At 42.6% G+C, this 16,593-nt stretch overlaps 1 protein-coding gene across 4 annotated transcripts in view; it reads right to left on the bottom strand.

Moving 5' to 3' along the window:
• Nucleotides 1–16,593, bottom strand: part of PNPLA7 (patatin like phospholipase domain containing 7) — a 269,446-nt gene that overhangs the window by 146,527 nt on the left and 106,326 nt on the right. For all 4 annotated transcript variants that reach the window (XM_014519499.2, XM_025203018.1, XM_014519500.2 and 1 more), the window contains one exon: nt 1,884–1,997. In XM_014519499.2, coding sequence (XP_014374985.1) covers nt 1,884–1,997 — 114 coding nt within the window. The remainder of the gene's footprint in view (nt 1–1,883; nt 1,998–16,593) is intronic.

Genomic DNA, 16,593 nt, shown 5'->3' with positions numbered 1-16,593 from the left:
CTGTGCAAGAGGCTCTCATGTGGCGGGAAAATTCCATCATGCCGAGGCACCAAAATCACTGGGTTGTGACACCCTCTTCCCTCCAGCATCAACATACTCAGAATAAAAAATAATATCTAGTTATTCTTAATCCAAATCCTGCATCATACCGGCCAACAACTACAATATAAGACAGTGACATCTAGTCACTACCTGTATGAGCTGGATTTTAGCTAGTAATCTAAAGTTTAAAGTATTCATATCTTATTCTAAGTTATATTTTTGTTAACACAATGCCATGGCTGATTTTTTGGGTACGCAGTAATTTGCTTTTCTAGCAGGAGAAGCTATAACTTGCAAATACTTAACAGATGGAAGTTCTACATTGGGTACATCTCACTAGTGATTCACAAAGTAGGTGTTACTGCTTTATGGATTATTTCTCCTTAAGTAGCTAATGCACCTGTCACTTGCTTATTGTTTCTTTACGCTGAGCTCCTTTATGACTGCCTAGAGAACATACCTCTGATTAAGGATAAAAATACTATGAAACAAGCAAACTGCTTTATTTGTGCCTTAAATGCTTCTAATTTGCACATTCCAATTTTGTATTTCCACTTTACCATCAGGCTAGCCTAATCAATAAGTTAATGACTGCACTTCACCTATTCCCTTCCTCATCAGTGATGGCTGCCATAGACAAAATGACTAGCTAAGGAGAACTTTGAGGTCACAGACATAAGTCTGAATTTAAGCTCAGGTTTTCAAAGGAGGCAGATATCCAACTCCTTCAAAAATCCCAACCTTGAAATCTAGCCTACAGCCACTAAATCGTACAGTATCTAACAGAAAATACATGGGCTTTCCTATCTTATCTACCAATTAGCTGTAAAACTAGCTACCATCCTACACTTGCTACATTTTTTGTAACAAACAGCTTTGTACTTGTCTGGCATCTCTGTGCTCATCAGCTGCCTCTTACATTTAGCTCTTTAGGACCCTCTCTTTTTCCAGCACCCAACAACACAGAGTCCCGGTCTATAATAGGAAAAGTTCTTAGATCCATAGATTGTAAGGGGCTGGAAGGGACCTTGCAGATCATCGGGTCCAGCCTCCCCGCTCTAGGCAGGAAGACAACTGAGGTTAGGTGACCCCAGTGAGGTGACTGTCTAGTCTCCTCTTGAAAACCTCCAGGGTAGGTGACTGCACCAGCTCTGGAGGGAGTGTATTCCAGTCTGGACACCCTGACTGTGAAGGAGTTTTTTCTGGTATTAAGCTTGAAGCAGCCTTCCAGGAGTTTGTATCCATTGGTCCTGGTCTTCCCTGGGGGTGCCCTGGTGAACAGCTGTTCCCCAAACTCCTGATGCACTCCTCTGATATAGCAATAAGCCACTATCAAGTCCCCTCTCAACCTTCTCTTCTTTAGGCTAAAGAGGCCCAGGTCCCTCAGCCTTTCCTCATATGGCTTGCCTTGCAAGTCCCTGATCATACAGGTGGCACTTTTCTGGACCCTCTCAAGTTTTTCCACATCCTTAATGAAGTGCGGTGCCCAGAACTGGACGCAGTACTCCAAAGTGCCCAAACAAACTATTTTATTTGGAAAACATTTAAGCTTCCAACCAGCAACAACTCTACTTACCACAGCTTTGGAAGACAAAATGCCACACATTATTCAACTCTCCTGTTCCAGCCACCTGTGTAACTTGAATATCTTGAATCACAATTGAGAATCCAACCATGGGCCCAGGAAATTCTCATTTTCCTCCAAAAAGACCCCACCCTAATTCACAGCTACAGATTTGAAAAAATAAATCTACAAGCAGAATGAGACTGTTTTGAAGGGAAATAGTTATGCTGTGGCTCTTTGAAGCAGCCAGGAGACACACTACTGCCAGTTTCCTTACCTGGGGGAATTTGCGTTTGATAGATGTCAGAGCTCCTTCTGGTAGCTTGGCCAGTTCAGAATCTCGGACTGCATGTACTGTTGTGGCTCTAGGTTGATGGGTTAATGCCTCTACCTGTAAAACAACAGATATGAAAACTCAGCTAAGACTTCAAAGGTGGTTCCAAGAGTGCTGCCAAAAAACATGCAAAAAATGCAGAAAATAGAACAGCCAGTCAATAAGAACCATATGCATGCATCCCTAGCTGTAGTTTTTACCAAATACACCAATTTGCTCAGTCTTCATAAATAGTTTTATGTGGCTACATTGCTGCATATAAATGTAACTGCATAAAAATAATATCCAGTTATTCAAAATCTTTGACAACTGACCATTTTCTGACCTAAGCAAATTACAGTTTTTCATGCAACTAAAGTCTACAGTAGCCACTTTAGACTGATAATATTTCCAATACCCTGCACTTCTCTAAAAAAAAAAGTGTCGGTACTACATTTTGCCCAGTACTGAAAATGTTATGATTACAGAAGCAATCCTATTAATGAGACATGACCTAATCATGGAAAAATAAACTATTCACCTAGTCATATTTCTCAATTGCAAAGCACCCAAATTTATTGCAACATAATTCCTGCAAAATGTTCCTTTTGTTCTCAGAGCCTGGATACCAATAGCATTGAAATGTTAACGTTTCCTACAAAGATCAAAGAAAGGAATGCAGAGTAAACTTAAGTCTTGGCCATACCTGGCTGCTGTTTTCACACCGATTATGATAAATGTATAAATTATAAATATGTTTGCCTTGTACAAAATACGTGTGTATGAGACTGTGCATACATGCATGTGGATTTACCACCTACCAATATAGATCCCCAAATGTACTTTTCCACCCTTTTTAATAGCATTTATTCTATTAAGGATGAAGGTTCACATAGAAGAAAATGGAAGTATGCTTAACAATTGTCAATTTTAATTTTGTTTTGAAATCCAGAAATGGAGTTCCCTGCTGTCATATCTTCAGATGTTTAGTAAGACAACCTGCTGCGTGAGATGTCATCACTCAGGGCCCAGGGGTAAGCTGTGACATTTCATTGCTTAGTAACACAGTCTGGTGCCTGGTTCTGTAAGCTTCAGCCAAAGAGATATTTACTGGGGTTAAAATCCACACATTATGGGTTTCGAAAGAAAAAACAAAAAAACAGACAACATAGCAACTGTAATTACTATGGATTGTATGCTAAAAAATGTACTCAGTGCTTAGCAACTAATGGGCACCTAGAAGAAAAATGGACGTCATTTTCCATTTTGGTCTACAGCAAAGGAGATACAAATAGAATATCAGGTTTTCATCTGCAATCATGTTAGTCATACAGTGTTCCAAAGTTCAAAGTTCTACCCAATTCTTCTAACAAAAGACATTTGTTTCACCAGAAACTTAGAATTTTAGCATAACTTTGCTTACAACTACAGATATATATCTATACATATACACTATATACAGTATCTATGCACACATACCATAATATGTTATTTCACATTCCTTAAAAATAGAGTTATGTCAAAGTTGAATCAAGTCCACAAAAAACAAAATAGAAAAATAAGAATGACTGAATAAGTACAGAAGGGGAAAAAAATATAGTATACCACAGTGGTGCTCAACCTTTTTGCCCGCTAAGCCTGATGGGCAGTGCCTGACAGGTCTGCAGGCCAAATCTAGCCAGTGTTCCTGATCTGGCGCCCAGGGCCAGTGGGGAAGACGGGAGGGGAGGGTGTGTGGCCCAGACCCGATCCACCTGTAGAAGGAAAGGGAGGAGTCGGGGGGGGGAGCCTGCAGCCTGGCTCCAACCCAGCACACAGGGTTTGGAAATTTGGCAGAGGGGAGGGTGGCCATACTAATTGCCACCAAAACCCACAGACAAATTTCCTTACCCATATGGAGCCCTTCAGGCCAGATACAATGGCTCTGCAGGCCATATTTGCTGGAAGTTGAGCACGCTTGGTATAACATAGTATCTAAAATAGTGATACCTTTCGAATATCGTGCATTATTTGCAAATCAGTACATGATCTCATAATCAAATACATGTATCAATATTGTACTTCCCTAAAAGGGAACAGTAAAGGCTGCACTTTAAGTCTTAACATTTCTGTCTCAGACTATTGTACACTAATGTGTCTCCTAAGCTGTGTGGCCTTAACTTACTTTTCTGCATGCAATTTCCTAGGTCATAAAGTTTTCCTTTTTAATAGAAACAAAACAACTGCATTAAAAAAATCTTAAAGTATGCCCTATTTTGATCAACCTATTTCTAAAGATAGCACATACATACTTAGCCAGACACTGTATTTGCATGGGATCAAAAACTACAAAGATCCAAGTAATGTTTCTATCTCAAAAACATACAATTAATCCAAAAGACATAGATGTAGCTTCCTTATACCTGTTTTTATTAATAGGATAATACAAACTTTAGTTCAGCTAATACAAAGGAGTGTAAATAATCACCAGCTATAAGGTAAAATTGAGCATATAAAAGTGCATAGACATTTATTATGCAGCACAGTTTGCTACATCTTAACCTTTGTACTCTTATTCAGATGCCAAGTAGTGCAATTTAGTGGTAAGTCTGTAGCTTAATAAATTATTGTGAAGATTTACCTACAAAAAAAGAGAGGGAAAATTGGGCTTGCTTTGACTCATGATTTTATACAGATATGAGGTTCCCCTTCTGCAACAAAAATAGAATGGTCTTATTTTGTGCCTCGTATATCATACTGATTTTCCCCTGCTTCTCCCAGCAATATCTGCAATCTGCAATTCAACTTCACACCCTTTGAGAGTATATTTAAATACGAATTCTATCATTAATAAAACCTTTTCTCCAAGTCATTTGTCAAATGATTGTATTAAAACATTTATAAAACAAATTCTACAGTCCGACCAAAATAAATCTTGTTTCTTCCCTCTTTGTTACATGTGCTATCATAAATCTACTTGTTCTGCAGATGGCTACTGAATCTTTCAGGGAAAGCGAGATTTAAAACAGGGAACTGAATGTTGGATTTAAGATAGCAGCTGACTTTTAAAAAAGCCATCATTTATTTTGTTTTTTTGTTTCATTGAATTGTATGTACTTAGCAGGCATAAAAGAAGCCTCTATTCAGATCTCCAACATAAAACAGCAAAAAGGCCACATAACTGTAGATTCTCCATCTCCTTTTGCAGCTAACTGTCACATAGATAAAAGGATAAAACTGTATTTCATGCTCAAAGTTGGCACACATGCTCTTTACTCAGAAGAAAATATTTTTACTGCATTCTTTTTAAGAAATGATAAGATGAGCTTGGCTCCATTTACAGAAATGTAAAAAATAGAAGTCAAAAGGTATCCATTCCTGATTATTCTACTACTCCAAGTAACCTATTTCTAAAGTAAAAGCTAGAAAATGGCTTTTCTAAAATTTGGCCTGATTTCTTTGAATTCTTTGTTGTTATAATAATGGCCCCATCCAGCAAAGCACTGACATATCTACTTAATTTAAAGGATGTAAAGAGACCACTGAAGTAAATATAACTACTCCAGTACTTAGCTTTAAGCACATACCTAAGTGATTCTCTAAATCACAGCCAACATAAACAGAAGGAAAAATGGATTTTGAAAGGTAGCTTGTATGTAGGTCAATCATTTATTTTCATATGAGTTTTTAAATATACATTTTATACCCACGCGAAGTGAGCCTACATGGCATGATGCAGCATCAATCTTGTATTTTTCATCCAGTAGATCAGATCAATTTAACTTGAGGACTAACAACTTTATTGAATTACAGCGTCTGAATAACTGATGCAAGGTCAGCTAAACAGCGTTTGTACTTGCACACCAATCCTTCCAGCTCGTTAAGCATTTTGCTGTCTACCTCTTGTTCCTTTCTATCTATATATTCTGTTCTCTCCACATTCTCTCTCTCTCATGATGTCTTTCACTCTCCCATGACATTCTCTTCCACTTACTGGCTTATAAAAAAAAAAAAAATAACAGGGTTTGTTCAGGCAAGACGGATCTAATTTAAGCCACACTACTACCACCTACTGGATATAAAGCAAAGTGAGTGAATAACAAGACAAAGAAATGATGGGACTAGTTGTAATGGCAACGTTTGGATATAGCTTCTTGGGTTTTTCTTAATTCAGTAATTCAAGTCTCCTTCCCTGGACCTCCAGTCAAAAAGTGTTGACAGGCAAGCAGCCCAACCTTACACATACAGAAGTATGATTAATGAAAGTAGCATCAAGCCTAGCTAAAGAGAAGATAAAATATGAAGGAGAGGGTGCTGGTAATACTTATGTAGTACACTGGAACTTGTATTCTTCCCTTTAGCAGATATATAACACTTCCCACTATTACAGACCAACTGGTTCAGGGTTTAGGAAAGGTGCCTTACAATAAAACGTTATTTCAGCTACAGACGTCAGACAGCTCCCTCTAAACCATGCACTGTAACACTGGATAAAGTGACCCACAGTCCAGGTTGCTACCACTCAGTTTGCTCCCATATCTTCTTACGCAATCTACCTGTAGTACATCAGAGTGTCCCAAAATGTCCTAGATGTCATACAAAACATAGTCCAATCTACTTCTGTTGGAACACAAAGGATTGTCATAAAGAACTAAAAAGAGTTGCAGAAGTGGCTAGAAAGGATAAGGATTTGAGAAAGACTCCACAGTAATGCAGCAAGGCACACACACACTTCCTTTTTATAGAAAATGAATGTTCTTATCTTTCTCTTACCCTTACTTCTAAGCAGGTCAGCAGAATAAGATTTTAGGAGCTATTTGTGGGTAGTTTGGGGGTGGATTTACAGAGATTTACAGCTAAAGGGTGGACTAAACACAATGAGCAGTATGAAAGATAGCATGGATACCAGTAAAAGTACAAGGGGAAGGAAATCAATGCTGGCCTCTGCTGATGGAACTGGGAGACAAAGGGAGTGGGGCACTAAAGGAGATAGATAATATGAGACATATAGGCACGTGCTACATGTTGTGAGACCTTGAAAGCCAATACAAGCAGCAGAGTGATTTAAACATAAGACAAAATGGTTGAAACAAACAGGTTAAAAAAAATAAAAATTAGATTTTCACATCTTAAGTGGATCAGGGTGGGGCATGAAGCTAGGTTTAAAAGATCCAAGTTTACTGGTACATCTTGTGATGTACACTTACTTTGACCAGAGCAGTGCAATGCCAAAGGTAATGAAGGACACTGGAGAACATGCTATTTCAGGGTAAACATTAGCTGCTGTCAAATACTTCTTTAGCTCATTTGTGCTTGAAGTAGTAAGTGGGCTAAGCTGATTAAGTACAGAAAAGTACTTTTTATGCAATAGGTTTTTAAAGGAACCAAGACATTAGCTTGTTTGCACCAGACAAGGGGGCCAAAGGAACAAGGTGGGGGGAAGGCAGGCAACATTGTTGAAAGCAACGAACACACAGAATGAGCCACCAGACAGACACCAAATAAATGCCATTTGTGGGGACAGTATTAATGGTGGAATGCAGTACACCACGTGCTTTTGAAATTTCTTTTGACAACCATCTCCTCCAATTCTCTGCCTGCCAATTTACCCCAGTGACCAAAAAAGTCCAGCTCTTCTGTTACAGATAAAGAAGCAGCCAAGTCCTTTTAAGTCAAGACTCTGGGCTTGACATGACACCTAACAAAGTCAACGGGAGCTGTCTTTCACTTCCTTGAGGAAAATTGAGCCTGCATTTTGAAGAACAATATCAAAGAGACCATATGCATTAGCATGGGTGGTAATGGAAGAGAATAGGGCTTACAGTTAAAAGTGTAAACTGATCATAAAGTGTTTTTAAGTTTCTCTCCTATTTTTGTGTCACTGTGTAATAGGAGGTAAATGGTAGGCAGGCTCCATATTGCTAATCTGAAAAGGACCATTCCAAAAAAATATCTAGCAAACCAAAGGGAGAAAAAAGAGATTCTTTGAGGTGCTGAAAAATTCTTGAATGTATTCATCTAGGTTATTTAAAAGGAATTTAAGACTGTGGTATCCACATGCATAAAAAGCATCACTTCTAATATAGTGCACCAATAACTTGAGGAAGATCTCAATAACAGATGTAGGAATAATGGAGTATGATGTTCTGACTGAAGAGATTTCAATTAGAGAGAAACCCTGCAGTCTTGAATATTCAGCCTCACACTGAAGAAATCCATCCTGGTTTGGAATTCTCACAGGTATGTTTTTCAGCTAGTCTCTCCCTCTATTTGCAGCCTGCTCCAACTCTCTCTGTCCCCATGTCTCTGCTGGATCTTTCAAGTCCTGTATTCCACTACTCTCTGGCTTCAAAGCACTTTCACAGTGGGGAGGCCACACACCTCTCTCATTCTCTTCCTGCTCCAAGGTCCCTCTGTCTGTCTCCTCTGTAAAAAAATCTAGAATTGGGCAAAATATTTATTGCAGAAGTTATTTGTTTTTTAACAAGTTACTTTCAACTTTATTGAAATTGATACAATTCAGTCAAAACAACCGACTGTATCAATACTTCCTCAGATCATGATGATTGTTTAAAAAGAAAGTTGCTTTTCTTACAAACTGACTTCTGAATTTAAAAGAGCTGAATGAGATGGATGGGAGAGCAGTAGCCGCTAGCGCTGTGTGAAGCTTCAGTCCCTCATTCAATTCGGTGGAGATTTGGCCCGATTTGGTGGCCAAATCTCCAAATCTGAATCGAATCAGAGGACCATTTAATCTCTCCGAATCGAACTGGAACCCTCTAAATTGATTCGGAAAGATTTGGAGATTCAGACATAGACACAGCTTTAAATGTTTTTTCTACATACCTCTAGGTAGCAGGTGGCTCATGAGTGCTGTGATGCTGGGGCAGATGGAGTGTCCCACAGAAGTGTCAGGCCAGGCCCCTTTCCGGACCATAGGGGAAGATGGCAGGGCCCCCCCCCCGTGCCATCCCTGGCTCAGCAACAGGTGCCTCCTGGGTCTGGGGGGGCACCCGGGGTCCCCCTGCAGCCAATTGCCAAGCCAGAGGGGCGCAGGGCAGGAAGTACTTCTGGTCCACTTCCAGGTTTGTCGCCAAGCACTTGGTGGGGCCCCCCGCACTCCTGTGGGACACTCCAGGCACCCCAAAATTGCAGCATTCACAAGAAAAAACACTTAAAGCTGTGTCTATGTCCAAACCGCTGATTCTCCAAATCAGCATCGAATCTTCAGATTCGGATTCAGTCGAATCAAATCAGGGACAGCGATCCGAATCAATTAATCGAATCATTGCCCCTGATTCGGGCCAAATTCGAATCCGAATCAAATAGGGCCTGCTTCACACACCCCTAGTAGCCACTAGTCATAAACCATCAGTTTACTACATTAAAATTACAGTTTGGAAGCCAAAAGGTTCCAGGCTTCTACTATCAACCTCAGCCATCAAGAGGCCTTATTCCACTGCACTTTACAAACAGCCTTTTAATCAGATACAATTTTACAAATGACATTCACAAAAGTTAAGTGACCCATTCACATACCTACAACAAATCACTGCCAGACTCTGGATTAAAACCAGATCTCTAAGAACTAAATGCTATATGCCTATACCACCAAACCAGGTAGTCATAACTAGCAGTGATAGTACCCTGGGCTGCTGGGGAGGAGCACTGCCGAGTGCCAGAAGGTGGGGGAAGAGGGAGGGAGGGAAACTTATCTGCTCCTGGGACTCAAAGTCCCTGGCCACTGCTGCTGTGACATGGTCTGCCCACCCAAGTTGTTGCTGCACCAGCAGTGCAGTATCCCTGCACCTAGGTGCTGCTGCAACAGCAGCAACATGGAGCTGCTATTGCTGACACAACATAGACTCCCCAGGAGGGCCACCATTGGTGCTTGCCCACCCCACGTTATGTTACTGAAATGAGGCTGGAGTGACTCTCCTGGTAGCCATAGACTGTATCTGGATTTTGTTTGTCTATATACATTAGAGAAAAATATATTTATTGTACATAAAAACTGGAATATAGAGCATTTCTTCTCTTCACAACAACAGGTAAGCAAATCCCAGTTGACAGTTTAGGAGACTAATGTTCAGAAAAACTAATTGATATAAATTACCACAACTCAATACTCCCTCAGTTATAATCAGGCCTGGCAATCAGGACCTAGGACCTGGATTCTAGTCCTAGTGCTGATGCTAACTCAGCTGGCAAACTTCAACAAATTACTGAAATCTGCCTAAACCCCATTCCCTACTTTCAAAATGGAATAATGATATTCACCATAAGTGCTATGCTAATTGTGATTAGCCTATTGTATTACATGGCAAATTAGACAGAGAAGGGAAAAGAATTTGACCATATTGTTCCAGCACCTTGCTCAAATCCCTAGCCACGTTTTGGGCATCAACCACTTCCCCCCCGAGCAGGGGTCAGACGAGATGACCTTCTTTAGTCCTTTCCAGTCCCACTTTCCTATGATATGCCATATTCATAAGTATGAACTCTGCACTGACAGGGATTTTATTAATTTTTACATAACTATGTGAGTTTTTCAGTACCTTGAAATTTAAGGAAGGAAGAAAAAACCGGGTGGCAAGGATGTCATAAATTTAATTGTAAAATTACTAATTACTTGATAGATAGCGTGCCACTTACCCCTAAGTCCTAACTAGCAAAACAATAATTGCTCTCCAAACATCAAGCAAAAGCTATTGTCAGGCACACATTTCAACACTTACCTGCTTTTGTGATTTCTGTCAAAGGAAACGAGCTTGTGATAATGTTTATACTGATAAAGAACAAAAGCTTGAAGAATAAACACCTGATCTTCATATTTCCTTCAGAGACCTCACAACAATTAAAGGCTTGTAATATTTAATTAAAAACATTTCAAAAGGAATGTGCTCCACATTCGCCAGGGAAACTACAATCCATTTCAGAATGATTCTTATCACTGGGCTTGAACATTTTTTAATCTTTCCAAGCTAATATTTGTGAGATGAACAACTGCATTTCTAAACGTAAGAAGATTTAAAATATGATACAATATCCATATCTTGTAGAGTGGAAAATGAAATTCAATGCACAGTAGATCAGCCTCACTGCAGCATTTGCTAATTTAATATCCTCTTTACCATAACTTATCACTTGCTCTCAGACCTTGTGCTTAATGGAAATACTGTTGCAGAAATGCATGTGTGCACACATTTTGCTGCATGTTTTACTTAAAAAGTGTGTGTGTGTATTATATATAGATATAGATATATCTATATCTCTAGATAGATAGCTATATATATAGATCTATCTATCTATCTATCTATCTATGTGGAACAACAACAAAAGAGATTGAACTATTCATTATGCGATCACTCTTTAAAATGAGTTAAATCATTATCATCAGTCTTTCTTTAAATAGATTTATTAGGCCATGCAATTTTTAGGAGACTGGTTTCAACAGTTGACACAGGGAGAGAACATTCATAAAAGAAGTGTTCTTCCATTGGACCACTGCTGCCAGCCAGCACTGCTCTGCAGAGAACTCCAATGATCTGGATACGTGTTTTCTTCACATGACTCGCTTGGTTAACATATAGCACTACTATAACAATTTAAGTAATGGCAAAAGCTTGACACCTTAACAGCCTCTGATCTTTTCACAGACCACTGAATAAACACAGCTCAAGAGCAGGTACCAGTTTGAGTTGCATTGACAGAATGAGGACTTTGTTACACAGTAATTTTAGGTGCCTTCTGGAGCTCTTAACCCCTGAATTGGCTGCACGTTGGGACAGCAGGGAGACAAAAATGGCACCAAATTTAAAATTCCAGCTTTTGCATTCCCTGCAGCCAGGAGCAGGACCCCTCCCTCAATGGGGCTGGGAAGGCAAGCTGGGGCTGGGCCGGGCTGGGCCAGATGGCAGTGCCATGAAGCGCCATGCCGGGGGGGGCAGGATTGGAAGTGCCACATCAGGCTGTGCCTCTGCAGGGAGGGTCTTGGGGAGCATAGCCCCCCAAAATTCACCCTAGCCCCCTGTAGTCACCCCTCCCGGCACCACCACCCACCCACAGAGGCGCAGGGGAGCACTCCCAGCCTGACCTGGCCCAGCCCTGTGTGTGCGCACAGCTGCACGGACACAGCCAGGCACTTGCAGGTCAGTGCAATGGGGGCACTGTAATTTCGTGTTTGCCCAGGGCCCCAGGACACCTTAATCTGCCTCTGCGCAGCTGAGAGCAGGGGGATGTCGGCAGGGAAATACCCGGGGCAGAGGGCAGGGAGGTAGCCCTGCTGCTTGCTCCTAGGGAAGGCAGTGGAGCCCCTTTTTCCCTAGGCAGCCCCAGCTGGGTCCCCCGAGGCCACCACCTGCTTAGCACCCCCCTTGCAGGGTCACCTGGTACCTGAGGCTGCAGTGCCCCAACCCACACCCAGGTACAAATTTAAATATGTAAATTAGATTGTTTCTATACCTGGTCCACCAAAATTCTTTGAGTGAGTTTGCCAGTCCACAGCATGAAAAAGGTTGGGAACCACTGCTCTAGTTGCAAGTCACAGCTGTGCAGAGGCGGAACAGTCAAAGAAGGTTTCTAGAGTAGAAGGTGCAACTGCTGCAAACTCCAAGCTAGCACTATGCTGATCAACATTTGTATGACTTACAGTCTAAGGTGTAACAAGGCCCTGTGAGTGGCTATGAGCTTGATCTACTGGATAGAGTAGCGAGCTGTGAGCCAACACCTATGCTAACTAATAAACTGGATAAGCCACACCCACCAACTCCTGGTTTCAAAATTACCCCATTAAAATGGGAATAGTAATGCTTGTCCATCTCCAATGAGTTTGAAGCGTAAAACATTTTTTTTCTGCATTCATATGAATAAAAAGTCACTGAACACAAATATGTAAATTGTAATAATCCACATTTTAACCAATGCCTGTGCTCCAGAATCCCATATTTTCCCATTTGTTTTAACTACCCAAGTCAGTTTGGTCTTGGGCATCTAATACTCTTGGTTTACCATTCTTTTTGCTTGATTCTTCAATTCTTTCATTTTCTGAACCAAGATCGCAATCGGCTTTTTCAAGGATTACATGGCTTTTATAAAGCAGGGATAAGTAAGCCTTTGATAAAGGAAAATGAACTTTTACTGATGCCCTTTGCAATGAACTGTTGCAATATGCTTGGCACTCCATCGAAAAAGCTGGAGGAAGATTTATAAAGATGGTCAGAGCATCAAGCCTCATTCAACAAATGGCAACGTGAGTCAGTGGCTTCTGAAAAGTGTGGGCAGAAAGGAGTCGATGACATCCACAAAGTCCCAAAAGTCCTTGAATGATTCATGGCACAAAATGGATCCAGAAAAATGACTTGCAATTTGGATATAAATGCTTCTGTAGATATGCCTAGGCGCTCAGAAAGCTTGGCACTATTACAATAAATACATGCAGGATCATCCACTACAATCGCCTCCCTTCCCTTCTAACGAGACAAGCAAATAATTGAGCCAGTGTGAAATGTTATGCCAAAACTGGTCCTGTTCAATGTATGGGAAGAACACTTACAAAGTGTAAGGCATCCATTCCCTTTTCACTCAATTATTTTCAAGAAGCTGGAAATCAACTCTGTTTTTTAGCTTGGGAGCACTGCATACGCAACAAGCTTGATATTCAGCCCTCCAGACCACAAGTGCTGGAAGGAGGAGGAAAATACATTTAACCTATTCCTAATTTTGTAGCACCTGTTGCATCTGACAAAGACTTATTCATGAGATCAAAGACCTTGTGCCAGTACAATCAGTCAAAGACCTCAATCTTGATTGTTTCTAAGCTATGTGGTTTTTACCATGTCCAAGATGAAGAGGAAGATAAGCATATGCTTTAATACAGCCTTCTGAGGGAGGGGCTTGGGGGTTGATATGGGGGCCTTCTCAACAGGAGAACTTGAATCAAAACACTAACACACTGGGATGTAAAATGTCTTCTTCAATGTAGTTCCTTCAGTCAAAAGTGCACTGTTCTCCAATTAAGTCTGCCTGGAGCAGAGGTAAGCAAAAAAGGGCTTGTGGGCCAGATCCAGCCTGCAGAGCGATTCTGCCTGGCCCACAATGGGTCCCTTGGTGCTGCCTTGTCCAGACTCAATTTTCTAGCAGCCCTGGCAGTGGTGAAAGCTCCTTCCGGCTGTCACTGCTGCCAGACCCAGACCTGCTGCCCAAGCACCTGGGGCTGTTCGCCCTGCACCCACCGCCAGGGGCAAGACGCATACAGGCAGGGCATTTGGCCAGACAGTCGAGATGGAGCTGTGGGCCAGTGAGGAGCAGTGTTAGGGAGCAGGGTAGGCAGGCAGGGCTGGGGAAACCCTGGGATCTTGGGGCAGTAACACCACAAGGCGAGGGCAGAGCCACAATATGCTCAGTGCATGTCTCTGCCCGCTGAACCAGGGCTGTGCCTCAGCCCTGCATCGTCACTGCCCCAAGATCCCATGATCTCCGCGGCGTCCAGCTGGGAGCTACTCGGGCAGAGTGCTCTGCCAGGTGGACACGATCAGAACGCCCTGTCCATGTGGCTCCTGGCTGGTCTCTATGGAGACCCTGGGATCTTGGGGTTGTGACAGTGCAGGGCTTGGCTGGGGCAGAGCCACGATCTGTTCCCTGCACACCTCTGCCCACAGAACTCGCACCCAGAGGAGGGGCATGCGAGCAGCAGATTGCAGCTGTGCCTTAGGCCTTAACCTTGCGCTGTCACTACCTCATGACCCCATCCCATGACCTTGGCCTCCCACTCCTGAACACTGCTCCCAGTCTGCCCACAGACCCATCCTACATAGGGAGTTTTGGTGAGTTGTTGCACAGGGTGGGGTGGGGGGATGTGGGGATGCCGACCAAACCCGCCACACCTCAACACAACTCCCTATGTGGCCCGTGGGCCCAAATAATTGCCCACCCCTGGCCTGGAGGCAACTGCTCCTAAGGTTAGAATGTAACAGGATTTTGATCAACTTCTCTCAGTCTTTGGGAGTTCATACATATTGCATAGATCCACCACCCCATGGCAGCTGCCTCAGATGTCACATGGCAGCTTCTCAAAGTCTCCAGTAAAGAGCTTTTTATGCTGAGCTGCTGAGCTATGAGCAACAGGTGAAGATTCATCTTGGCTTCCACATCAAGACAAAATCTAGGAAATGGTAGTTACGTGGAGAATAATCAAAGCCTGGCTCCTGCTGTGATGGTTTTCACATATCCCAGAAGATGTAATGTTTCAGTGGGCTGAGCCAACTTCTCTCTGAGGATCCCACAGGTAAGTGCAACAGGCCCAACAACTATAGTACAAGTACAGACACAGGGCAAAATCGCAAACAGTCACCTTGCACTATTTGTGCTTCTACAGGTGCTGTCCCACTGTCCCAATAACAAGCCATTCAAGTGTCTACATGGTAAACACAGATTTCATAGATGGATTTCATAGGTGTTCGAGTCGGAAAGGACTTCAGTAGATCGAGTCCAACCCCCCCGCCCTGGGCAGGAAAGAGAGCTGGGGTCAGATGACCCCAGCTAGGTACTTGTCTAGTTTCCTCTTCAAGACCCCCAAGGTAAGGGAGAGCACCACCTCCCTTGGAAGCACATTCCAGATTTTGGCAACCCTCACTGTAAAGACATTTTTCCTAATGTCTAATCTAAATCTGCTCTCTGTCAGTTTATGGCCGTTGTTCCTAGTAACCCCAAGGGGAACCCTGGTAAACAGAGTATTTCCCATTCCTTGCTCCCCCCCCCCCGCGATGAATTTGTAGACGGCCACAAGATCCCCTTCCAGCCTTCTTTTGCCCTCAGCCTCTCCTCATAGGATCTTCCCTGCAGGCCCTTAACCATACAAGTAGCCCTCCTCTGAATCCTCACAAGGTTATCCACATCCCTCTTGAAGTGCAGTGCCCAGAACTGGATGCAGTACTCCAGCTGCAATCTTACCAATGTCGCATAGAGGGAAAGTATCACCTCCCTGGACCTGCTTGTGATGCGCCTTCTAATGCACGAAAGAGTGCGGTTGGTTTTACTTATCACTTTGTCACACTGATGTTCATTTTGTCACGACTCATGTTCATTTTGGAGACGACTATGACTCTGAGATCCCTTTCTGCTGCTGTGCTGCTTAGGAAGTCACCTCCCAGCCTGTAGGGTGTGTTGGTGATTCTCTCCCCCTAGGTGCAGCACTTTGCACTTATCTGTGTTAAACTGTATCCTATTCTGTTCTGCCCACTTTCCCAATCTGTCCAAATCTGCCCGAATCCGCTCCCTGATCTCCAATGCGTTTACTTTGCCCCATAATTTGGTGTCGTCCGTGAATTTGGAAACAGTGCTTTCCACGCCCTCTTCCAAGTTACTGATGAAGATATTGAACAGCACTGGTCCAAGGACCAAACCTTTGGGAACTCCACTGCCCACATTTTTCCAGGTTGAAAATGACCCATCCACCACCACCCTCTGGGTACATCCCATAAGCCAATTTTCCACCCACCTGACTGGGTGAACATGGTCACATACCCTTATGCCGGAGGACTGGAAGAGGGCCAACGTGGTTCCCATCTTCAAAAAGGGGAGGAAGGAGGACCCAGGAAACTATAGGCCAGTCAGTCTTACCTCGATCCTGGGCAAGCTGTTCGAGAAAATTATTCTGGCACACATCCAGGAGGGGCCAGCAGGGAAATGCATGCTC

This window comes from Alligator sinensis, unplaced genomic scaffold (genome assembly GCF_000455745.1).
Source record: "Alligator sinensis unplaced genomic scaffold, ASM45574v1 scaffold235_1, whole genome shotgun sequence".
In the NCBI taxonomy this organism is placed as follows: Eukaryota; Metazoa; Chordata; order Crocodylia; family Alligatoridae; genus Alligator; species Alligator sinensis.
Note: the sequence above shows the minus strand (reverse complement) of the source record. Positions and strands in the feature narration are given on the sequence as shown.